The following is a 26,149-nucleotide window of genomic DNA, read 5'->3' on the forward strand; positions in this document are numbered from 1 at the left end:
TTTCCTTCAAGGCTATGTTCTTCAAAGTCGCTCACAACACTCCCTGTGAATCCCACAGTAGGACATCCCACAAACCCTTGCAGGAGATGCGTCCAGGTCAATTGTTGTCCCTTCCATGTGAACGCTAGTACGAGTTGGCTACCCGCCTCTAACGGAGTGCTAAAAAAGGCGGCAGTCAGATCAATCACAGTAAAATACTTTGCCCAGTGCAGTATTTGACAAAGTATGTTATAGAGATCGGGTACTGCTGGGTGTGGAGTTTCTACATGCTGATTATTTGCCCTTAAGTCTTGCCCAAAACAGTATTCTGGATCCACGTCTTTATCTAGTCTGGTTTTTTCCACGGGGAGTATAGGGGTGTTATATGGTGACACGCATACTTTCAAAATCCCTTGTGCCAGGTATTGATCTATCTGCTTTTGAATGCTTTTCTCAGCCTCTTGGGAGATAGGATACTGTGTTACAGCTGGTGGAGTTCCTCCCTTTATTTTTATGTTTACAGGTTGAGCCGAAACCAACAGTCCTATATCAGTGCTGGTTCTACTTCACAATTTTGTGGGTATTGTTTTTAATACTTCTGGTAACTCATCTTTTTAATTTCCCACAATCGCACTCATTCCCATAATTATGAGATCTGTCCCCTCAGGTGATAGTTGCAACTCCACATGCAGGGTCTGTATGAGACCCCTTCCCAATGAACATGCTGGGGAGTCCTTTGCCAATATGAACCTGCCCCTAATGCTTTTATTTCCAATTGTCACCAACAATGGCTTACTCAGAATTCTTTCTCCTCCCCCTGCTGCTCCCTGTATTACAACTCTGTTTTTGGTTTTAGATCCTTTTGGAGTAAAATTTAAAAGGGATAGGGTAGCTCCCATATCTACTAAAAATCAACTTCATGACCTCAGACTTTACCAATTATATACCCTTTGTGATTTAAACGATTTTCCCACATACTAGAAATTCCCAGCCCCTCTGATTCTTCAAAGTCTTTTTTGGGTTTGGTTTGGTTTGGTTTGGTTTTCCCCTTCTTTAGTCATTGTGAATGGTTGTCCCTTCGGGGTGGTTCTTCCTACCAGTAGTTTTCCTTCTGTATCAGCCCACGGGGATGAAGCAGGCATTCTCGTTGCAAATGTCCCAGATTTCTACAATAGTAACATTCCCTTCTGTGATTTTCCCTCATACTTTTTTTTTTTCTCTGCTGTCTGCCTGAGGTTTGAATCCTCTGCTTGATTCTCCCCCCTCCCTGTCTCTTACCTTTCACTTATAAATTCCAGGCGAAAGCTGCTGCCAACAAATTGATCTCCTGTTCTTTTGTCCTCCTCCTTTCTTTCATTAATTCAACTTTCTGCTTCTCTTCACAACCATCATACACAAACACAGCCACACACAGAATCTTTTGCCAATTCTCTCCTTGCCACCCTGATAGATGCTCTTTGAAATATTTCCTTATATCAGGGGCGGCTTAGTCTGCAAAGACACTGATAGTGAGAGCGTTATTAAAATTTTGGGGGGCATCCCCCCATACTCCAACAAAACCTGTTGCAATCTTCCCCAGAGTTGAGTCCCCAGAGTCACTGGGGTGTTCCTCTGGCCTCTGTCTACAATTTTTTTTTAATTTTAGTTCAATTTACTCTTACTTTGTCACAGACTCTAATCACATTCATCAGATCTGTAATCACATTTATCAGATCTCCAACCACGGTTTGGTGATTATCTCGTTTGATTGTTACAGTCCCAACCAGGATCAACCTGAGGCCAGGCAATCTGACTTTCCCCGGTCTGTAGGGTTAATTCCACATTTCTTTCAATTCCTGAGGCCAGGCAATCTGACTTCCCTGGGCCTGTAGGGTTAATTCCACATTTCTTTAAATTATCTTTCTGTCTGGAGGAACAACTCTCAATAACAGGTTAAGATGGACCCAGGATGGATTACATCCCGAACAAATATTGAAAAATAATAATACACATCAACTTGCGTCTTCCTTTAACCCAGGCATCTGATTTCCCCCCATAACCAAATCTCCGAGGTTCCAGGGGTGATGGGTGTATACATGTAACACTGAGGTTGGGGGAAGAACATTTCGCATGTACACCCGCCCACACACACACCTGGCTGCATTGCAAGAGAATTAGGGATAATGGTAGAAACCAGAGGGTAAAGCCCAGCAGAAGCAGTGGGGACAGCAGACACAATTCAGGGGGAGGGGGATCAACAAGTGATACAGAAGGAGGAGTGTAGGGTAGTGCAGAGACCAGCTCTGCAGGTGCCTTGGTTAAATTACTCACAGTCGCTGCAGCTGAACCTTCGTCCTCGAGGTTTTCATACTCTTTTTCGACCATCCTCTTTCTGGAGGCCACATATCCAATTATCCCATACATACCAATAATCCAATTGTAAAGGTCCACGTAGTGACCAAATTTCCTGGGAGTCTCCACCAGCAGTTCTAGTACTATACGGCCATTCCTCTTGGCACAAGGCCATTGTGCGCTTTTTACCTAATTTAGCTGTACCATAAAGCTTTCCCCAATTTTGCAACACCTCGGCCAAGGGTATCCCCTTTTCTACGCTGAGCTTATTTCCCTTTGAACTTTCAAGGAGTAGGGAGACCCTCCCGTTGAGTCACGAGGTTCCAAGTAGACCCCCTTGCTTTCTAAACTCCTCCTCTGAGAGGAGTCCAGGTGCGGCTGGGTTTACCCCCAGTCCCAGACTTGGTCAATGGTTTATGCCTAATAGATATCAGGAGTGAGTTATCTATTCTATATCAGGAGTCGTGTTATGCTGATCAGGCTGCACATCACCTCTGTCTCTCGGTGCTCTTTACGCTGATCAGGCTACCCACTCTGCTCCCAGTGCGCTTTATGCTGATCAGGCCACGCACTTTGTTCCTGTGAAAAGTTGCAGCAAGGAGGGGACTTGAACCCCCTACAGTATTTTCTCCAACTCTGCTTAGGGAATTTTAACACTCACCCTTTGATGTCTCCCACTCCTAAGGTCCCAGGTGAACTCACACGATGCCGGCAGTTGGACATTTGGAGGCGAGAGGATCCAAAGGTGGTGACCTAGGGTCCCATCTGGCTGGCCAAACTGTTAAAGAACTCTCTTTACCCTAGGTCTCCCGCAGCAGAGTCTCAGACTTCCGATCTTAGAAAAATAATTAATTTATTTGGATGGCACAACAGAATGGTAGCTCAAGCTGGGTACCTCTGGAGAGGGACCCCAAAACAAAGAAAACCTGGGGTTTTAAACCCTTACAACCTATGCACCCCCTCTCCAGGCGGCCTTCACGTGCCTTTCGGTCCAATGGTCAGTCTCTTCACGTGCTGTCCACGCGCCCCTTGGTCCAATGGTACTTCGTGGTCTGGGGGCTCAGCTGTTTCTCTTTGGTTCTCTGCCTCCAAACTTCTGATGGGCCATTTGTTGTCCTTATCTCAATGGTTTGCGGCTTCTGCTGGCAAAGTTTCCTCCTTATCTTCTTCCAGACCGGCCTGTAGCCAAGCAACCAGGTCAGGATGAATTTATGTTATGTGACCTGGAATTCCTTCTCCTGCTAACTAATGCTAACTGAAGTTATTCTGACAAAAGAATACATTTAAAAGAATAGAGTAGAATTAAAAAGTTAGGTTGATTAAACTTATTCTGTAACACTGGGCTTGAGAACTCTGCTTTAGTACTGCCTTTGTCATAGGCATTAAGGTTGGTCTTTTAAGTTGATTTCCAAAATGCTTTGCATTTTTATAAACCAGTTGAAGATAGAGCAGTGTCTCTACAACGCTTGATATTGCTCATGTGATGACTTAGTCATTCAGAGTACCTTACTTTGACATGGAACACTACCATGGAGGAAGGACAGATGGTAGTTTATTTTCTGGTAATCATGACACTAATAATTCATCTAGCTCTGCAAGCGGAATTTGAAATGGCTTTTTATAAACTATGACTGGGGTCCAGAATGGTCTTGTGGATTTGATGTGAATGTTTTCTAATGAGTGTTGGAATTTAACCTTGATCTGTACATCAGTTATCATGAGTCCACTCCATTATGAACTTTCTTGGCATGTTGGTGTTGAAAGATCTTTGAAGCTGGGCAAGAAAAAAACCATTGTGTGAGGTCAGGTGCTAATTCCAGTTTCAAGAACGTGTCTTTGATAAGCAGGATTAGTCCAGAAAAGTGGTTCAGCATCTTTAACTGTTTAATTAAAACAAATGCTCCCCTACCACTCTTCACCCCTCCGCCCAGTACCATCATCCTGCATGATGTCATTATTAAATATACTAAAATAACTATCAAGGAGTGTATCTGATTGCATTACAATTCAGAAATCAAGTCAGATTAATGTGCCCTTACAGTTTAAAATGCTGCATAACATATGTGGCATCCTACTTAAAGAACAGCAAAACATTTTTTTTCCTTTAAGTTCAGATACATGAAGAATTGCAAAAGGAAATTAAGCCTGAGTAATCAATGCATAAAGTAATTGAGATGTGTAAATATCTTAAGGGAAACCAAGTTATGAGATAACGAATTTTGTCAGATCACTAAAAATTCCATGTTTTTCCCCATATGCTGGCTAATTCTTCCTTTCTATGCCTCTGTAGGGATATTGTACTGCAGATTTAAGGAACTCCTAAGTAGCTGTATGGCATATGTACCATGTGTGAGAAGTGACAGATTATTTATTTATTTATTTATTTATTTATTTATTTAAAGTCTTGAAAGAAACTGTGAAGTTATCCAGTGGATTGTGTGTGATTCAACGCTTCAGGAATGCTTTCATGGAGCTCCTTATTCTGAGCATCCAATAGTATAGGATCTCCATTATTATCTCTTTCCGTATCCCTGAAACCCATACAAGGAAAGCATTGAAAAAGAATGTGTAAAATAACAGGTTTCTTGATCATAGAGAAAATTCCCAAAGAGCTACTGGGCATGAATTGTCCCTCAACATACACAATAGTCTTTGAGTAGTTACCTTAGAAGAGGCTGGGGCTGCTAACTGGGAATTCACCAGTCTCCAGAGAAGGCCAGCACACTCCTGGAGATGCCTGGGAGCATTCCAGGACCTGCAGGACATGGACATGCAACCAACATCAACAAAACTCCTTGGATAGTTACCTTGAAGGAGTCTAGGGCAGCCACCTGAGAATTCACCTCACTCCAGAGGCGACTAACACACTCCTGGAGATAGGTGTTTTCAGGCTGCTGCAAAGAAGCCACCCGAGGAGTCCTGTGTGTGTTGGAGGCAGGTCCATGCTCTGTACCTTGCCGGGAGTCCTCCCAGGCAGATCTGCAGTCTTTTGGCCTGTTAACTAGCTTAGTGCCTTCATGTGCTTAGTTGCATTGTTTTAGGTTCTTCAAAAGGGCTGTTTGCTGTAAGCATTTTGGGGGTGAGTCTTGGAATATGTTTTCTCTAAAGTGGCTTGTGAAGAGAAAGAACAGTTTTCAGGCTTTCCCTTGATTCTTAAGATTATCAAAATTTTGGTTTTCTTTGCTCTGCCTTTTTCTGAAGTTCAGGTAGTCTTGGGTAAGGTCTGTTTTGGCATCATAATAATGTGACTTTTTTAGGGTAAGTTGGAGGTATTCAGCCAGCTATTTGAAGCCTTTCCTTAGTGCATTTTACAAGCTGAGTGTAGTCTGCTGCAAGGGGTATTTCTTTGTGTGCTTTTCTAAGTCAAATTCTTGTACTTAGTAATGTTTGGATGTTTCTCATGTCAAATCTAACTGTACTTTAAATGCTGGTATCAAGCATCCCTATATAGTGTTTTCCTACAGAAACAGAGAGTGTTGCTGGTGTGATTTCTAAAGATACTTCAGTCCACCAAGGAGTGCTTGATTCAGTGCAGTTCTGAGGTGAAAAAATGGTGCCTCCTACTCATGGGGCTACATGCTGGTGTCTGGTTTAAGCTGTGATAGCTCCTAGGAAGGAACATCACCACATCTTTCTAGATTTTCAGAAAGGAGACTTGCCATGAGGCATTAGGATGATACAAGAGTTTCAGTGCTGGGGCAGGTGCAATTGGTTAGCTGACCACTTTCATGAAGCTGAATTTAGCCTTATAAAGGAATGCCTGTTACCACTTCTCATGTACAAGTAAAAACACCTTTAATGCCAAAAGGGAGTGGAACTTAGAAGAAGCCCAAATATTTTTCAGTACGACCAGCAATAGTACCCACAGTACTTTTGGCCAGCATCAGAATTAACTATCTTTACCAAAAGCAATCTAAGGAGCCATATGAAAGCACATCTTAATCCCACAGTTTGATCTAATATCAGTAACTGGCTAAGCATTACTACTACTTTTGCAAAGCATTTGAAACTCCTTTCATTTCCTTCTATAATGACATAATTCTCACTCTTCAGAACCATGTGAGGTTTTTTTCAGCTGTGTCTTCTGCTTTTGAAAAGTATTCAGGAGCAACTACTACATTTGCAAAGCATTTGAAACTCCTTTCACTTCCTTCTATGACATAATTCTCACTCTTCAGAACCACGTGAGGTTTTTTTCAGCTGTGCCTTCTGCTTTTGAAAAGTATTCAGGAGCAACAGTGCCATGACAGAGTCATAAGTACCAATATTGACTGCAGTCTGCATTCATCTCAGTATAGGCAGCTTGTAACAGCTTAGCCCTGCGGCGTCGGACTGGGCAACACCATTCCTTCCTAGTGAGGTTGTCTGCTTCATGTAAAGTGGCATACACTGGCTGTTCAAGCAAGTAACAGATTCAACAGCACAAATTTTTATTTTGGTATCTACAAGGAAAAAGCATTTACGTAACTTAAAGCGACGGATATTCTTTGAATCAGTAGATACACTACTGATCAGAGGTAATTCTGACTGGGAGGCTTTAAGTCTCAGGAGCTTTAAGCATTCAAAAATAGCATGCACTCACAGTTTCCCCTCATTTTCTGCCATCCCCAAAGAAAGGAGGCTGATGAAGTCATAGGTAGAAGCTAAAACTAAAGATGGATTTCAAATGGCTCAGAAGAGGAAGAGCAGCATAGTCACACATGAAAGCTTCTTAGATATAGTCTAATTTTTGCTGGTACTGTGTGTAGCAGAGGATCAGTCACTTTATTCTTAGTAAGAACTCTTGTGTAGCCAAATTCTAGAAAAAAATTAAGTTTCTAAATAATAATAAAAGATGAGATTGTATAAACGCATGTTCAATTAAAAGTGGGTCCATGCTTTCTAGTTTGTTATTGTAGGTACATGCACAGCTGCTTAGGAAGAATACCTCTACTAGTGCCAAAACCCTATTCTGCCATTTGCCAGAGTGCAACCTAATATTGCTATTTGAAAATCTGATTATAATGTCCAGAAAAGTCAGCCAGAATGAAAAAAAAAAAAAGGAACACACTGAGTATAGGCTTAGGAAATAAAAATGAGAAGGCTTTTTCTTGAATTAATTGAGCATTATAGCAAAAGAAGCCTTACTGACAAGGAAGGGTATCAGTTAGAGAAATAAAGTAGTCTGGCTTTAAAACAAGACATATACATGCATGACACCACACAACTTTCTGTTAAGCTGTACCTTTGACAGAAGTACTCAAAACTTCTAACGCACAGCACCCTATACAGCACCAGTGTTGGTGAATGTTGTGTTATCTTGCGCTTCCCACTACTCACTTAGCAGTTTGAACCGTGTTCTGAATTACTCCATTTGATAACACAGCCTCATTTTACTCATCCAGTTAATCCTTGCACTCCAGTAGCTATTCATGTGACAGATTGTCACGTTTTAATATATAACATTCACCTTTGATATATTCAGAGAGTGACAAAACTTCTATTCATCTGGCCAAGTAATTTCTTCAGATAGATTAATGACTCTGAATCCTAATTAACTTGCTGCCAAATGCTGTCTAAGCAACTTCCATTGGAAAGCACCTCATTTCCTTTCCCTATGCACTTGACTTAGCATGAAGGTACTTGTCCACCCTGCCTCAGCAAATAAATACCAAAGAGACATGACATTACTTTTTAGATGTTCTCAAACTGCAACAATATCTTGTGTTTGTTACATAGTTTAGGATGTTGTAGTGAATCATACTCTCATCACACTGACTCTACATTTCTTATTAAGGATTCTTCTGCTCTTGATAAAATTATAGCACTGATTTAACTGCAAGATAAGGAGGTGATGTATAAAAAGGCATTAGAGAGGAAAAATGTTGAGACAACCAATTTGTTGGGATATGTAAGAGAAGCTGAAAGTAGGAGTGAAACCAGAGGATTAGTTCTTCAAACTTTTTGTGTTTTTTGCAAGCCTGTAGACGTGTAGAAATCTTGGCATTCTGATTGATCTGTGGTCGTTATTAGTTAGAATGCAGAAACTTCCATAACTAACCAACAAGCTAATTGTTGGTCAGCAGTTCAGCAACCTTCCCATATTGTCCACACTATCTTCAGAAGTATAGCCGTTGGTACTTACTATTCAATAAATATGCAACACTCTGCATCAGCAAAACATTTCTAGCTTTGTTCTGTTGTCTTACAGAAGTTCCTAAGCTTAGGCAGTTGTGTCAAACTGTTTTCCATGACTCCCATAAGTCAATTGAGCACTGATTAATTTCAGACTAGCTACTATATTTCAAGGTCATTTATGTATTCAGATACACTGAATGTTTTGAAACATCAATTCTGCTTCTGACATGATAGTAAACCATACCAGTTTAAGTCAAAAGAGTTATACTTAAGGTTACTTAGAAGTCCAGCGTAAAAAAAAAAAGTAGGATTTTTTCTGCTAGAAAGCTCGTGAAGGTGTCTCTGTACTGTATTCTTACACATTAGGACAGAGGAAATTATTCGTCTTCTGCGTCCCATATGACACTGCTCTGGTGGGTTCCTTAGTTGTTTTTTTTAGTTTTAGCTCTTTTAAGAAACAGCCAGTCTCATTAATGGATCAGAAATCTTCATGCGCAGCAGTGGCGCTAGTCATGATTTTTATCACATTTTGTATTTGTACATATTAAATCCATGTCACTACTTAAAACATACAGTATGACAGCTGATTTCTGAAAAAGGTTTAACAGCTTTAAGACTGAAATCGACAGGCAGAGCAGTTTTGCTTTAGAAAAAGTCTCACCCTAACATTTAAAGGTGCTGATATCACAAGAGTAATAGGACAAAATACAGCTGTGCTTATAATCATTGTATCACAGTCTGTGAATGGATAAACGATACCCTCATTCCAGTCATTTAGTTCATTTAGCACTCTAGGAAGTTCTATTCTAAGGAAGAGAGGATGAAAAGGCATGGTGAAACAAATGCTCATCTGGAGTTGCAGGTGAGCAACAAAAGCCTTGTTGCTGTCATGTATGCACCCTATGTCATACAAACCCTCATTAGAGGAAATATGGCTGGCTGAGAACACACCCTAATTCATAAAAGCACTGCAGTAACCCTAAAATAATTGATACTGGTGTGATGTGGGTATGCATCTATTTGCTCTGTCTGTAAACCATTGAAATCTAGAACTAGTATTAGAGTCTTGCAACAGAACTGAAAATTTACTGAGAACTAAATGATGATTATGTGATAGGTTTTATTATGAAATGAGGCCATGTGAGAGGGGAGTCTCCCACTGATGAACTGATTTGGCACCAAAGAGGATATCAAATGCCAGAGCCCTTCTTCACTTTCCTTCTTTTTCTTGTACTCTATGTTCTTGTCAACTCTCTATACTCCCAGGTTGACTGAGATAGAATGAGGCAAGACTGTGACTGTGATCTTTTTTTGGTGGCTGAAGCATATGGCTGGCAGAACTTAGCACAGAATCTATGGAGACTAAGGAGTGTCTTTAGTCAGCTCTTAGGCCATCTGCCTGTAATCTTGGTGTTACAGCAAGAACTCCATCCAGACCTATATTATTGTTGAACATCCTGGATTCCATAAATATCCTTGTGCAGTCATATCAGAAAATATTTTTTTCTCCAACTAGGATTTTGACTACGGTGTGATGTTTGTTCTTTTTTTTTTAAATGCCTGAGTATCAGATTCTATGCTGCTTTTCTAGTTCAAGTGGTTGGTGTTTGTTTAGTACTAAGCCTATCTTTGTGATTTCTGCTTGTCACCTGTCTGTATGGTGGTAATTGGTTTTGCTTTTTGGTTTTAATCTTTCTTCTTTTTCTCGCTTTGTGAATTCTCTTTCACTTGTCAGAGATGCAACTTTCACTATGAATCCCATGGAATCTTTCTTGTAGGTCTATAGGATAAACACTTACTATGAAGAAGACTGATCAAGAGTTCAAGTGAGAACTTCTTTCTTTTTAGGTCATTCTTCACCTGATATTTATTAATGATATCTTAAAAACTTTAGAGAAAAACTTTAAATCAAAACTACTTGATTTGACTTGCCAAGTGATAATAGTAATAATACCTGTCACATCTCACAACCAAGTTCTGTGGTTGAGAAAAGTTTATCTGCTCATCCAGCCTTTAACGTTTTTATTTAAAATAATAACCCCTTTCTTCTGTCCATTTCCATTCTCTTGAGAAAAGTTGTTGGCCCTTGAAATGCAGTGTTATGAAAATGAAATTACTTTTATTTTTATATTGTTTAGAAGTTGGTGGATATTTAAAACCTATAGTGTAGGTAAAGTTATAGAATTGTTCCAAGTATGTATGCATAGGGTGGCTTCCTGGTTTATAAAGTTACTGAATTCTATGTAAAGGTTATGTTTGTTTGTAAATGAATACATTTATAGTTATGGAGCATGAAAAGTAATGCTGAAATATGAACATAAGAACAAGATAAATAAGTGTATGATGGCAGCCTGGTTTTGGCACCCAAATAAAATCAGTCGATTAAAATGAATTTTAATTTCTGATCAACCAGACAAAACCCCCTCTTCTGAAAAGCGCTGTTTCTGTTCTAACTAGCACAGATCACAACAGAAAGTGTCTTTAATGTCCATTAGTCAGACATTGCTGGTGTACTGAGAGTACCGAGAGTCTTAGTGTTGTAATGCAGTAATTTTAGTTTGAAAATACTTTATATTTGAAAGTTGTATCTCTTACTTTGCTTATCCTTATTTCTGTTGCAATGTTAATAATTTTGAAGGCCTGGAATAGATCCATGTAAACTAATTCTTGGCACAAAAGAACTTTGAACATCCTTATTCATTGCCCAAACCAGGACTTCATACAAAAAAATTCAAACAAGTAGCTAAAATGCTAATTAAAGTTAGCTTCCTGTGCTGATTAGGGTTGCTCTAAATTTACATTTTCTTATAGTATAAACTAATCCTTTCTGTGTAGAACATCCATATCTGACTTTCAGCGAACTTCAGAAGTAATACCAAGTTATTCATGCCCTTGGTTGAAGAACCAGACATGAATCTGCTACAATATAGATGAAGAATCTAGGCTGGTTTTCCTCCTCTTGTCCCAGTAATTTAGAGAAATTTGCAGGCAAAAAGAGCTCAGTGAAGAGAACTCAAACTGTTGCCTAAACTTAAATTCTTACCCAGTTCAGGTCAATTCTGGTTGCTTTTTTCTTATGGTTCACACTATATAACATTTACGTGTTAACATTGTGTAAAGACTTTTTTTTTTTCCCTTCTTCTCCCTCTAATTATGATTTTGGTAGTTCAATAGAACAGCTGGTATCTGAAGGGATTACCTTATTTCTTGGTTTGGCTAAAACAGGACCAATTCTTCTTTCAGCAGAGTTTTCCTTCAGTTAAGTTTCTTTTAAGTAACTGCACTTTCTGAAGTTGACTACATGTTTTTCAGAGAGTCTCTGCTTTCAGAATTGGTAACTCTTGATGTTTATAGCTGTTACTAAAGTAACAGTGGGATTTGTATGCAGAAAGGCCCATGTTTATACTTATTCTTGTGGGAACCAAGGTCACTGCTGGCTGTCTTATGGTCCACAAGTGAAAAGATGTAAAAGGGTCGCACCTACGGAAAAGACAGGACAGGTGACCAAAAACTGACTAATGGGGTACTCCATCCTATCCACGTCAGACTCAGTATAAAGTTAAGGGATCATGGGGGTCAGCCCTTCTTTCATGGCCAGCATCCTGGTGGGACTCTGCTCGCTCTCCTGCCTCCCACTCCAATCCATTCATTCCTGAATCCTGTTCCTGTTGGCTGCAGGGTCCAGTCCAGGACATCTGGGTGCCCACCCTGCTGCATGAGCACTGTGAGCCCCTGCGGCCTGCAGTTCACTGAGCATCAATTGGGAACCTCAGTATTGGTTTTGTGTATTTCTGTTTCTGTTATTGGTAGTATTAATATTATTATAGTCTTTTTCACTGTTACTGTTTTATTAAAGTAGTTTTAATTTTCCAACCCTTAAGTCTCTCTCCCTTTTCTCTTCTCCTTCCCCTTCTGGCTGAAGGAAGGGGTTAATAAAGAGCATCTGCTCTCTGCTTTAAGTGCCAGCCCAGCCTTATGGTGACATCTCATTTTGTAGAAAAATTGAACGCTGTATTTCTGTGGGAGTAGGGGGTGGAGGATTTAGTGCATAGTGCCTACATCTTTTCGATATCATACTATGTTGAAAGCAGGTTTGTCATCAATTTCTTACCGTATAAGTGTTGCAGCAAGCCAGTCAGTATAATCAGAGTGTCTGAATATCTTTGACCAATTTCTTTCGTGAGTCTCCTAAATCCTATGACTTCAGATCTATTCCTTGCCTATATGTCTGCAAAAACTTTCTCTTAAAGTCTAGAATTTATAATACTGGCATTCTAATTTTGAATAAATAGAAATAGTGAACTCTGAACCTGAAAAGCTTTGCTAAGTGGATTGATGGGTGTAGTTAGAAGGAGAAATAAAGAATATTAATATCTCTATATGAGCTTTGCTGTTGTTGCATTGTTCTGGAAATCTGCCTTACTGCTATGACCTGATTGAAGGTTGACTGTAATTATTTTCTGTTGCAGATGAACCAACACGTTCATTGAGTGGTCTCATCTTGAAGAATAATGTAAAAGCACATTTTCACAACTTTCCCAATGGAGTAACTGACTTCATTAAAAGTGAATGTCTGAACAACATTGGTGATTCCTCTCCCTTAATTAGAGCTACTGTAGGTAAGTTTGCTCTTATTGCTGTCTTCTGCATACTGAAAATGTTACTGATATGGGTGAGAACTGCACTAGTGATGTAAAGAGTTATTAAACTCCTAAAACTGTTTGCTTCTGGTAATTGTCACTTCACTATGTTTTAATGCTGATACTTATTTTTAGTGTAAATATACAAAAGTCACGCTTTTGCTGCCTATTCTCTTAGAAGTGATTTAGCAATTCAGTTCATGTCTCTTGAAATATAACTGAATATAAGTTTTTTTGTCTACTAAAATTGAGCTTGCTTGCAATTTCTATACCTAAAAACAGGAACAAGGTAAAGGTCTGACTGCAGAACTGTTTCAGTACTCTGCTTGCATCAGTGTTAGCTGATTTCCTGTGTACCACCCCCCATATGCACACACATGCACATCCCATTAGGGAATCATCACACTATGCATAAGACATTCACATAATGAGTTTCTGTTTTCAAATACCTTCTGTCAGAAAACAGTGGATAAAGTGTGGTGTACAGAACATCATAGAATTATAGAATGGTTTGGGTTGGAAGGATTGTTAAAAATTAGTTCCAGTGAGAAGTTTTTTTGTTACATGGATTTCTGATTTCGTAGATACTTTGTTTTAGTATATATCTTCTGTAAAATATGCACATTTGCATTATTTTCACATATTTCTAGGTAACGTTGCTTTTCTGTCTGCTCTTTGAGAATATGATTTCCTCCAGTTACTACAATCATTGTAGTAATTTTCCTTGTGCACTCAAAATCAAGAAAAAAGTCAAATATATATATGAGTACAGTAGAGAAAATGGGGGTGGATGTCAGTTCAGAAAGAAGTTCAGCTTGTATAGGCTGGCTCCTCTTATAAAATAATCTACCAATTACTGCTCCTTTAGAATCCTTTGCTTTTTTATAAGGTTCCTTCTCCAGACACCTGGATTATGGACTAGAGAAAAATGTTTATCTATTAGCTTTTTCCTGCTGTCTTGTCACTTGTGAAGCTGCTTTACTATGAATTTTATTAATGTCCCATTTTCTTAATGACAGTGGAAACAAGTCTTTGAGTGGCAGGTACATTTGTGATTTCAGGCTGTAGAAAGGTCACACTTGCTTGTTTGTTCATAGGAGTTGTCAGTGGGGTACGATGGAGCTGAATAAAGAATGTATTCCAGCTCCATTTGGATTGCTGTCTTAGGGTTGTTTGCTGGTGATGGTTTGGGGGGTGGGGGAGTTGTTTTTTTTTCAAAACGTTATTCTTTGATTTCTCCTAGTACGAAATGTTTGTGAATTAGTAGCTCAATTACTGTTCAGCTTTAAGTGATCCTCGCAGGGATTATTCAAGCATGTATGAACTCTGAAGATGAGTAGCAACTGATGAACTGTATGCTTGCATAAGAGTTGCTACTTAGCGCATGCTTTATGCCCTGCTGTTTGAAGTAACTGACTGTTGGATCCGTGTAGCCTTCTGTCTTAATAGTGAGTTTGGTCTGCTACCCAGTGCTCTCTTGGTACTAGCTAGGTGTCAAGATATTACTACCTACTTAGGCTGTCTTGTTAGCATATTAGTTGGCACAAGCTAGTTAGAGCTGCTCTTTGAGATGCATACAGGTTTTTGCAGTTGAAGCACTATCAATTTAATGAGCCAATTGCAAATAAATTCTCTGGAATTTTGGGAGGAAGATGAGCAAGTACATCAAATTAGCATCAGAGATTTAACGCAGCATTCACTCTCCTTTGTGATCTCTAGCATCTAGTGCTAACCAGACAAAAGCTGATATCTTTTGGCCAAGATGGAGGCAAACTGATTAATCCCATCCTCAGAAGTCAGCTCACTGAGAATGAGAATGAGCATGGCAATAGACTCGATGTTAGAACTGTGACTTAAGACCAAATGGTAACTACAGGTTGTTGTATCCTTACTTAGCTTTTCCCTATTTTAATCCCCAAACGAGTAACAGTGTGGAACTTCTCTGTGCTGTGTGGTAGAGGTTTTAAAACCCCATGTGCTAATGTTGAAATATGGATTCAAGCTCAAGAAAGATAGCTGCCTGTGTTGAGGACCCACAAACTGACCATGACATAAATGGATCTATTTAGGAATTGTCTGTAACTGTTCTTAAAACTTTCTGGGGATTCTTATCTGGGCAGGACTTTAGTGTAGCTCCTGCTTAAAAGCAAGCAGGTGAAATAGTTTTGAGTGTTTAAGAGTAGTAGCAGGACTGGAGAGCTTCACTGCAGAAGGAAAGTGAAATCTAATGGTTGCCCTGTAAGGAGGAATTTTGTTATGAAGTTCAGCTTTTTAGGGTTAAGGAATTCACAAATCAACTGTAGGAGCTACAGAGGCAAAACACCACCCCAAAAACCCCAGCCTTCCCCCTGCCCTGTTATTGGCGTGAAAGTACTGAAGTGTAGCTGCTTTTTCTTTATGTTCAATTTTTTTCTTGTAGAACTGATGCTGTAAACTAGGGTTGCATGTAATTGAAACAGTGACATAAAAGATGCTGTTCTGACAATTATGCTTACGTTTTTAACAATTTCTGACATCCCTCTGAAGTTTATTCTCTCACGTGTTTACTGCTCAGTTAGTCCAGCTGCTATATTCGTTAGATTTCACATTTGTCAAGTGAAATATCAACAGGTTCTGTAATACTGTTTTGAAGTTCTTTATAAATGAAAGACCATCTTTATAAAAACTTTCAGTTTCAGATTTTAACCTTACAGCTTAGTATGTTGGTCAGAAGGTAGGGCCTGTTTTAACTGTCAGCTGTAGGCCAAACCTGTCAAAAAGCTGCAGGCTACTAAATTGATTATTTCTTTACTTGGATTATTCTTCTGAAGTCCATGTTTCTGTGTCTGAAGTGTTACAGAGAAAGCCACAAAAGCTAATCTCTGGTGTCTTCTGTACCCAGCTGGCCAAATAAAGCAGCAGGTGGGTGGGAAAAATTTCACGTTTGAAAGGCAGATGAAGCTTACTAGAAACCCATGAAGATTCCTTTTAACATGAACATAAGTGCCTAGAACTTAATTTTATGTGCCTGTTTCCTCATTGTTCTTGATAGTCTGATAATTTTGTGTGTGTGTGTCCTCACCAAAGTGTTTCTTTGTCATTTCAAAAACACTAGCACAGTGTTAAATGACTTTTCCACAGACTTGTACAGAAAGTTCATAATGACATGTATGGTCTCAACAGCATACATCTCCGTTGCGAGGGGCAGTGGCTTCAGGTCACTTCTTGCCTATGCATCTGGAAGTATTTCCTCCTAGGTTACCCTGTTGCTGTCTGGGATAAGCCTTTTGGAATAACACTTAAAATAGTTTTCAAATAGTCTTTCCTTCCTCTGTGAAAACTTGCACATATTGCATGTACAGCCAGACCATTTGTCATCCTCTGAACCACTTCTAGGACCTTTAAAAGATCTACAACCAACTTTTTTCCAAAACTATCTAGCGCTTTGAGACTTTGTAACTTCTGTCACATGTTAGTCTGGAGGAGCTCCGGGAATTTCATTATGTTAGTTTCTGAGCCTGTGTTAAGTCCACAAAAAAACCTGTGCCAGATTTAAGTTAGAGAGACAACTTTGCAATTTCAGTACTTTGAGGCAAGAAAATTCATTTATTTTGTTCTTTTTGTGAAGTTCAGCTTAATTTAAAAAAAAAAAAAAGTGGATCATTAAGATCCTGCAACAGTAAAATAAGTATTTTCTGTTAATGCATCTGATATTCTTTGCAGGACCATAATATTCAGGAGAAATGCAGTCTTTAAGACTCCATAGATCTCCATAGGCTTTTGGGAATCTTTTCTATACAGTTGCAGTTATGAAGAGAACTGGATACAAACTACTTCTGGAGCTGTAAAATTGTGTTTTACCTCTGTCTTCGTTTTTGCCCCTTGTCTTTGTGGGTTCTGCAGCCTATTGCATCAAAGGAAACATGATGCAAAGTTATCTTTTAGTTACTGTGTGTCTTGTCCAGAGTGTCCTTTGTTCCGTAGTCTTGTCCCATATGCTTGTGTATTTAACAGGAATCTTAACATTTTATTCCAAAGAAAAATGATATATTGTGATTAGCTCAATGAAAAAGCTTAGGAAAGCTTTTTTTCATCACTTGAGAGATTACTAGTCATAGTAGTATCAAATTCTGTGTTCATACTCATTAGAAGTAACTGCCAGTAGCATAATGGATTATGATACCTGTTTCATTTTGTCTTAAGGCAAAATGAACTCATACAAGGTCAGTCCTAGTTTATAAGCAGCCTTCCCTGTTCCTGTCACCTAATTAGTTTTTCCTGGGATTTCTGTATGTGCTGGAAACAGAATTAGTGACTCTTTGGGCTACCTATCTATTTGTTGGATCTCAGTCAGCCAACCCCTAAAGCTGGTCACTGGGTGACGTGCTGTGGTGGGTAAGCTCTTAGTGGGTATCTTGGTCTTTGAATGTGTCCTTAATGTTTTGTGCAAACAGTAAAGTTAAGAACATGTAACTTGCCACTGGGTTGTAAGTTTATTGAATGACAGATTCCCACATTCATGCTTTTGTATCATAATAAAGAAGACGTGACTTGAGGTGGATACTCTATATTTACTGGAGGTCAAGATTTGTACAATGTTTTGTAAACTCAGAGCCAAAGCTGCCCTGCAGTAATTTCATTAGCTGGAATGACTTTGTGCTTGATTTCTCATGTCTGAGCCTTTCATGGTAGCAGGAAGGAACAACCCACCTTTGCATTTCAAAGCCCTTAAAATACCATTTGTAATTAAATGTACTTCCTCTTTTTATGCTTGCCAGTTCTTAACAAAACGAGAAATTTATTAACTCCTTATATCTTTGAGAGGACAAAAATGAGAAAAATTGGTATGAAACATGTGAAGGTATGTGAGATCTCATTTCCTTCATCCCTCTTGATTCCTGTAGGCATTCTGATAACAACCATTGCCTCCAAAGGGGAATTACAGAATTGGCCTGAGCTCTTGCCAAAGCTTTGCAGCCTGTTGGATTCTGAAGATTACAATACCTGTGAGGTAAGGAGACTTATAGAAAATAGAAGATTATAATCTGAATTTGATTATTTTTATCTCTCTTCATAGACACTATGTGTATGTATAGCATTATGTGTGTATACATGCACATATATTCTCGAGAACAGTGGGTCAAATTTGATACTTTTTCTTCTGCCTATATTCCGTGTTCTTACTGTTCATTCAAACAAATTTGTTTTCTTTGCATAAAATCAGAATAAGACTGCAGATAGGTACTCATAGCATCTCAGCTGAGAAGTGTCCTGAAGTTACCACTCTGTGATGCCTGATCATCTTCATCATCAAGCTGACCCTGAATTTCCTCTTACTTAGAAGTATTGTTCATCCTTGTTGTAACTTAATCTGGAGAAGCAATCTGCCATTGCTGTATCAGCGTGAAATGAACTGTTTTGTTCAGTGTGTATGAAGGAAAATAAATAAATACCAACTTACTGTTTTAAACTATAAGGAGGAAAAAAGCCTTGTCTGATTTAAAAAAATAAAAATCCTGTGATCACACAATTTTAATTAGTTGATATGGTCTCCGTGAAAGTTTGTGAAGCATTTTGTATACAATAATACTCAACGATGGGATAATGGTCCAAGGTGCCATGCTGTTATGCAGTGTTTTAGTGCTACTTTCTCAGGAAAAAGAAAAAAAACACTTGAAAATGAAACTCAAATTGACAATCATATCCAGAGTTCTATTCTGCCCCGTAGCAAACCACAAGAGGAAATAGAGTTATATATGTAATTAAATTGGATACTTCTGCACCTGGACATTTATTTCTCAAATAAGAACTAGCTTTTAAGCATTTTTTAAAATATGATTGAATAGATGAGCATTGAATGCTGAAATTAAAATAACCACGTATGCATTACTGACTCACCCAGCTTGAGAGCTTACAGATGCCAGAATAAAGTGCTTAAATAAAAAGCCTTGAAGGCTGTTTCAATTTAACTCCATGTTTAGTTAGCTGTATTTACTGTGTTAAATAACTACATTTACTGTGTTGTGCTGAAATTACCTGTTCTGTAGAAAACCTGAAATTTTGCTTACTTCAGAATGTGAAAGAAGGGATTTTTTTTATTATTTTTTTTTAAACAGGGTGCTTTTGGCGCTCTTCAGAAGATATGTGAAGATTCTGCTGAAATTTTAGATAGTGATGTATTGGACCGACCACTCAATATCATGATACCTAAGTTCTTGCAGTTCTTCAAGCACAGCAGTCCAAAAATAAGGTACGTTTAGGTGTTGTACTACAGATACCTGTTACATTTCTATTTACATGAGCAACAAGGCTGCTATTTTGTAGATTTAAACATGTTTAAAACATGTTTAATTTTTTTAAATGATCCTGCAGAGATACACAGAGATTTCATGCATCAGTTAGTTCCATGTTTATCTGCTTAGTTAGTAACAACAATCTCAGTTCTTTATACACCTTCCAAACGTACAGTCAGCCTATGATTTTGAAAATGAAACCGTTTCTTTTAAGGTTTTGCATGTTATTATGAAAAATTCAATGCTGTGGTCAGAACTTACTATTCTGATTACGAAGAACGATTTTGCATTCATTTTGTAATGACTTCAGCAATGGGAGAGTCAAAATTAATTTGTTGACAATAGTTTCTGAGTTCTTGCAGAAAATTTTTTGTGCTTTAACTGCACCAAAACTTAGAATGCTCTTTATCTTTCAACTAAATTAAATGAAATGAGTTCATCATCTTTTCACTGTAAAACTGTATTTAATTTCTACAGAGTAACATAAGTATAAGATAGAAGAAAAATTCCAGAATTTGTTATTGCTAATATTCATTACAAAGAACGTTAGCTTTTACCATGAAATGGGCCAGCTGTGTGCCCCTGCCACAGAGAAGGCTAACGGTATTGTGGGCTGGAGCCTTGCCAGCTGGTTACGGGAGGTGGTCCTTGCCCTCATCTTCCAGGATAGGCCACACCTGCAGTAATGTGTGCAGTTCTGGGCTGTCCAGTGCAAAGGAGACATGGACATACTGGAGAGAGCCCAGCAAAGGGCCATGAAGATGATGAAGGGACTGGAGCATCTCTCCTATGAGTAAAGGCTGAGAGAGCTGGGACTGGGGGAACTCATCAATGTATGTCAATACCTGAAGGGAGGGAGCAAAAAAGACATGGCCAGGCTCTTGCCATTGGTGCCTAGTGACAGGACCAGAAGCAATGGGCACAAACTGAAACACAGAAGATTCCCTCTGAACATCAGGAAAAACTGTGAGAGTGACAAAGCACTGGCACAGGTTGCCCAGAAAGGTAATGGAATCTCCATCCTTGGAGATATTCAAAAGCCATCTGGACATGGTCCTGGGCAGCTGGCTGTAGGTGACCCTGCTTGAGGTAGCGGACTTGGACCACATGACCTCCAGAGGTCCCTTACTACCTCAGCCATTCTGTGATTCTGTGAAATGTGTTTTTTAACTCTTTGAAATTACACTGAAAGATTCTACAGCTTGGAGGTGGCAATTCTTTATTGCCAACAGCAGTAGATGGTGAAGACTAAGAGGAAGAATATAACTTGGAATGTATCATGATAGGATTCAAAGAAGATTTAAAAACTCACCTAAAATAGATGCACACTAAGAAAAGTATGTAACAAAGCATGAACTTGCTCTTGTGGAAGGATAAACTTAATACTTCTCTGGAGCTAAGAGAGAGAGAGAAAAACGTGTTTTTTCCTTATCGCATACAGTTTTTCACTTTTTTCCTATGCTGCAATGTTTGTGGCTTTGAAACTGTTAAACCAGTTTCAAGTTTAAAGCAGGCCACCTGCTGACCAACAGCCTGGTTTTGGTACATAGTGATGAAATATGAAAACTGTTAGAAGTGTCAGTAAAATATTTTATATTTAAATCTGTCAAGAGACAACTTTTGAACAATGTTTTATGAGACAGTCTTGCAAGAAATGTCTGAACAGAGTAGAAGTTTGGAGTTATGTTAGTAAAAATATTTTAATGGATCTTCAGAGGCCTTTACAGGTAGTTTTGCCTTGTGCCTTTAATTACAGAATTTGACATTTGTATCTCTCAGAATGAAAAAGACCTGTAAGTAATGGCTTTGCATGAAATGGAATAGAAGAACCCACACTTCATTTTTTAGTATGTTTCTACCACAAGTGTTTTAGTATGTATCCTACTACAAGTGTGTGTTTGTTCTAAGCTACAGCTATATTGTTGACACATACCAGTCTCACTAAATACTAAAAATATTGCAAAGGCATTTGGATATTTAACAATGAAGAAAGGCATGCTAAAATTTCGCCCTGTTGACTTGTATAGAATTGTTGATATCTCAGAAGATCAATAATCATAATATGCTCAAAAAGAACATCTTTACATACTGTTTGGAACAAATATGCCAGGTGCAGTCGTCATGCTCTTGTTTTTATTTACTGAATATTTCATTTTAAAATATTTATTAGATATATCAGAGTTTAAGGTGGTACTTAAAATGTGTTTTAGTGCTTGTTCTTGGTAATACTATAGATGTGCAGATTTGTTCCCTCTTGCCTCTAGAAGATGTTTGGACAATTTGCTTCCTAATGTTTTTGATGCCTATGTATAGTTTAGAACATGTTTTTAACTCATGAAAAACGTATATGTTAACTGTTCCATTTGTAGGTCTCATGCTGTTGCATGCGTCAATCAATTTATCATCAGCAGAACTCAAGCTCTTATGTTGCACATAGATTCTTTTATTGAGGTGAGTGTGCATTCTTGATTGGGGGGTTAAGTCAAATTACTTATCTGATTTATCAAGAGTTTTGAATTATGTTTTACAACCACCTCTACCCTCAAACTCCCCATTTCTGGTTGCCCATTCTTAGCTTCAGTCCCCATGGACTGAAGTTCATTCTGTGTGCTTGTGCTCAGACTCCATTAGTTTAAGCACTCTCCAAGCCCAAAAAATTGTATTTTGAAACATGCTGCTTCTTCATAAGTAGAGGAAACTCTTGTTGCATGAGGAGGTATAAGTAATGGCAGTAGTCTGCCTCTTACCTGTGTTGGAAAGTGCAGTACAAGGATCATCATGTCACTGAGTCTGTCTGAGTCTCTCTGAATACTGTTACTGAACATAGTTTAGAAGGGTGGTATTTTGGGTTATCTAGAATGTTTGATTTGCTGCTGTTATGTACTGGCAGAGTTTTCTGGCTTCAGAACTTCATTTACATTTAGGAGAAGAAAAAATCCAAGAAATACTGTTCTTGTGCCAGTGCTAATATCACGCAGTGTTTTGGTTATGTGTACAATAGACATTGAGAGTCTGAAGTGTTCATTTGCTAAACCATATGTATTTAATAAATGAAATGGTATTCTGAGGTGTGCGGTGGGAGAGTACAGAAGTACATATTTGCATACTTTAGTTTGCCAGTAATGTCAATTTAAGTACAACTTGAACTAGATGAACTGAGGCTTTTCAACTGGTATTACTCTCCAACAGAATCTTTTCGCACTGGCTGGTGATGAGGAGCCTGAAGTACGCAAAAATGTTTGCCGTGCTCTGGTGATGTTGTTGGAAGTTCGAATGGATCGCCTTCTTCCTCATATGATTAGTATAGTTGAGGTGAGTCTCGTTTCCCAGATTGCTTTCTGAAAAACCTGTTTGGGTTTGCAGAAATAATAACAAATAAAAAGCATTCATCAGAACAGGTATTTTACTCTTGCACTTGCCTAGTCTTCATTTTCTTTCAAGACTGAGATTGCAAAACTTTCTTCTTAGCCAACTTGACATTATGTTTCACAGGCAATGCATACAGCAGTTGTTTATTCTTCATTAAGTTAATCCTGAAATGGCTGGGATCAGCTATACTATGGAGCAGCCAGGCATTGCTTGACCCCAAGTGAGAAGATCATGTTAAAAATCTAGTGCTAGTGCTGATACTGCTACGGTTTACACATTGAAGCTGTCACTTTATTCAGCTGTGTTGACTGTAACAAGGATAAAGCATGTTATTTTATATAGCTGAGACGCTCTTTGAGCTACTAACAGCGTTGGCTCCCATTGCATTCAGTGGTAGAGAGTACTGTCATTTGATAGTTCCTTTACGGTTCTAGATTAGTGCATGGTACCAGAGGACCAATCAGCTCTGATCTTTGTCTGCTCAGCTGTTTGAGCTGTGAGTAATTTCCACATTTCTTGGAAATACTGGCAGTTTCTAGGTAGTGTTTACATATGCTACTTGCCAGAATGGAAATACAGCTAAGATCATAATGTTTCTCGTGCACATTTTATGTGGACAACCCACTGTCAAATTCCACAGGGACTATGTACAGACAACACAAAGAAGGTGTTAAGGTTTTTTTTGCTCCTGTACACAGGCATTGGAGGCATTGGAAATGCATAAAACTGAGGTGACCCTTGAAAGCCTTGGTCTGCTGTCTAGTCTTCCAATCTGTTGTCTGGAATTCCATGACACCAGGCTTGGCAGACATGTTCTCATATAACATAGGACAAGCAAGGATTGTTGGTACTTCGTAGTGGGGTTTTGTTGGTTGGTTGAGAGATTTTTATTTATTTTTTTTTGAGACAGAATAAAGCTTTGGAGGTGATATTGTCAAGAAGTGATACCTTCTCTGGCTCTTCACCCTCCTAAGATCAGTAAGGAGCTTCTGGACTTTGTAGGTAGACATGGTGTCGCCAACAGAATAAGATCCAAGATTGTATTCGTACTGTATCTGGTATTTTATTGTTGGGGAAACTATTACTAGGTTTCCTGTCTGCAAGGGACAGTAGTAGTGTTTTTCTGTTCTATAACAGAAAGTATAGACTTTTTAAATCTTTTTTTCCCAATTTTGGCACTACTGTATACTGTTCAACTGATTTCCCAAGTTCTGCATACATCCTGGTATGTTCAAATGTAATATCCCAGAACTGGCTGTTGTTCAGCATTCAAATGAGGTTCTGTACCTTTGAGGCTTTAGTGCCTCTGAGCTGAATGCTGCTGATGGCTGCTGTAAGTGAAGAAAGTCTTAAAAGAGAAACTTGTATCTACATGATGTTCTTTATGCTTATGGAGAATCACTTGTAAAGTAGTTGAGAATATTAATGATCCAGTAGTGATTCTAAGAAGGTCTTGGCAGGCATCATGCTTTTGAAACAGACAGGTTTAAACTTTCTTGCCAAATCCCTGGAGCATACAGGAATGGTTGAGTTTGGATTTCATTGGATTTTTTGAGCATGCACTTCCAGGTGAGCAGAAGCAATGTTTTTTTTTGGGGGGGGGGTTGGGGGGGGGGTTTTTTTTTTTTTTTTTTTTGAGAACTTGATAACAGGATATGTCATGAGTAGAGCAACTTATTATTTCAGTGATTGGATTGCACTTGTATGTTCATGGAGCGTATTTATCCAAACACGTGGCTCCTAAGATCTTTCTCAGTAGAGATCCTGACTTTTGCATCCTGTTGCTTTCTTCAGATAAAGGCATGTGTGTTGCTGCTCAAATGATGTGTTCTTCTTAATACTTCGTGTATCCTAGTATTCTTTTATTGATGGTTTGACTTAACAAGTCTAACACAACGTTGTGCATGTTAAGAGTACACAAAACCGTACTGAATAATCTTCCTATGATGTTTTGTAATGTATTGTGACAAAGTAACTATTTGCATTGCCTAAAGTCAGTAGAACTTTATAGCTTATCATGAAAAGTACTTATTAGGATTTGCTGTGAAATTATTTTAAAAAAAAAAAAAGCCTTCAAATACCCTTCCCACATTTTGTGTTGTTACTAGGGTCACTGTTCTTGCTAAGATTTCCATGCTGTGTATATGGCTATCTTACACCACTGAGTGTAATTAGCCTTTTCAATCTACGACTGTCTAACTTTATGGAGCATATAGTATAATACTTGTAATAGATACTTAAAGAGGAAATTACAGTGTAAGGAGCATCTTCAAACAGGTTACTTTTTGTCATTCTGTTTTTGTCTTCCTCACAAATAGTAAATCTACAACAAAATAGTGGATTTTCAAGTCTTCTGGGGGAAAATGCCAAATCTTTTAACTTAAGGTGCATTAAAGAAGCCTGGCTTGGAATGAGTAGGACATTTTTCAACTTTTCTGAGCTGCAATCTGTTGACAACTCAGAGTAGAGCAGTATTTCTGTTACTGTGAGTTCTTGATCATAATAGTGAACCTTTAGGAAAAGCTTGCAATTTAGTGAAATACTGTAGGAAGGGGTGCCGTTCATGGCAAGTCTTGTATCCCTGAAATGTATAAGGATAATAATGGTCCCCCCGTTCTATTTAATTTTGAGGAAAAAACGGTATTCTGAAGCAATTGAAGAGGGATTTCTTTTGCTGTAAATCCCTGTATGAGGAAATGTAGCTGCATGGACTTCCCTGAGGTTTTCTAAAATGAGTGGAAGAACTAACTGTTACAGAAATAAGGGCTGGCATGGAAGAATGCGGAAATTACTATTTTGGAAGTTGCGAGAGTCTTTCCTAAATTGTTTTTGACAGTGTGTATAAGAAACTGATGTAGCAGTAGTCTACTTAGGCTTTTTGTTTATGCAGGTATTTGATTATTTTGGGATGAAGGATGATTAAATTCTAATAGCAACCTTAAAGATTTGATACTGAATCTTTGAATTGCCATTCATGCTAGAAAAATGTGAGGTGTTTTGTCTTGTTTTTTTTCTTGTTTCCCTTTAGAAGGGAAGTTTTTTTTATGGTACTGGAAATAAAAAGTATTTCCATCTTATTAAGGGTATAGTTGTACCTTTTTATTGAAAAGTTCAAAGGAGGAGTAAAAAAAATTTAAAAAAAAAAATCTATTCACAGGAAACTGCTGTTTATTATCTTGTTAATAATGTTCTCACTTAAGCAATGAAGAAATTTAGACTCTGAATCATCTAACATTAAGAAAGAAGTCTCTTAGATTATTCTCATGATAGCCTTAGGTAATCTCTTATGTCAGTTTCTTTCCCTTGCCCCAAAGAAAATCGCTATGGTAGCGTAGTCAGGTTTTGCAAAGACACTTTGCAATGTTGGTAGCTTCTTCTGGACACTTAAGACTTCTATCTTATACATATTTATATATGTATAATATACATATATATAATATA

General features: G+C 38.4%; 1 protein-coding gene across 1 annotated transcript; it reads left to right on the forward strand.

Annotated features, from left to right (window-relative positions):
* Positions 1-3,015: 3,015 nt before the first annotated feature.
* Positions 3,016-22,651, forward strand: LOC104160914 (transportin-1-like; the record flags this gene model as incomplete). Its single annotated transcript, XM_009699205.1, has 6 exons — positions 3,016-3,055; positions 12,897-13,046; positions 17,951-18,057; positions 19,163-19,296; positions 21,709-21,790; positions 22,529-22,651. Coding segments are annotated over exons 1-6 (636 nt in total), but the record flags the coding sequence as incomplete, so codon positions are not given.
* Between the last annotated feature and the right edge of the window lie 3,498 nt (positions 22,652-26,149).

This window comes from Cariama cristata, unplaced genomic scaffold (assembly GCF_000690535.1).
Source record: "Cariama cristata isolate BGI_N322 unplaced genomic scaffold, ASM69053v1 scaffold7110, whole genome shotgun sequence".
NCBI classification, from domain to species: domain Eukaryota; kingdom Metazoa; phylum Chordata; class Aves; order Cariamiformes; family Cariamidae; genus Cariama; species Cariama cristata.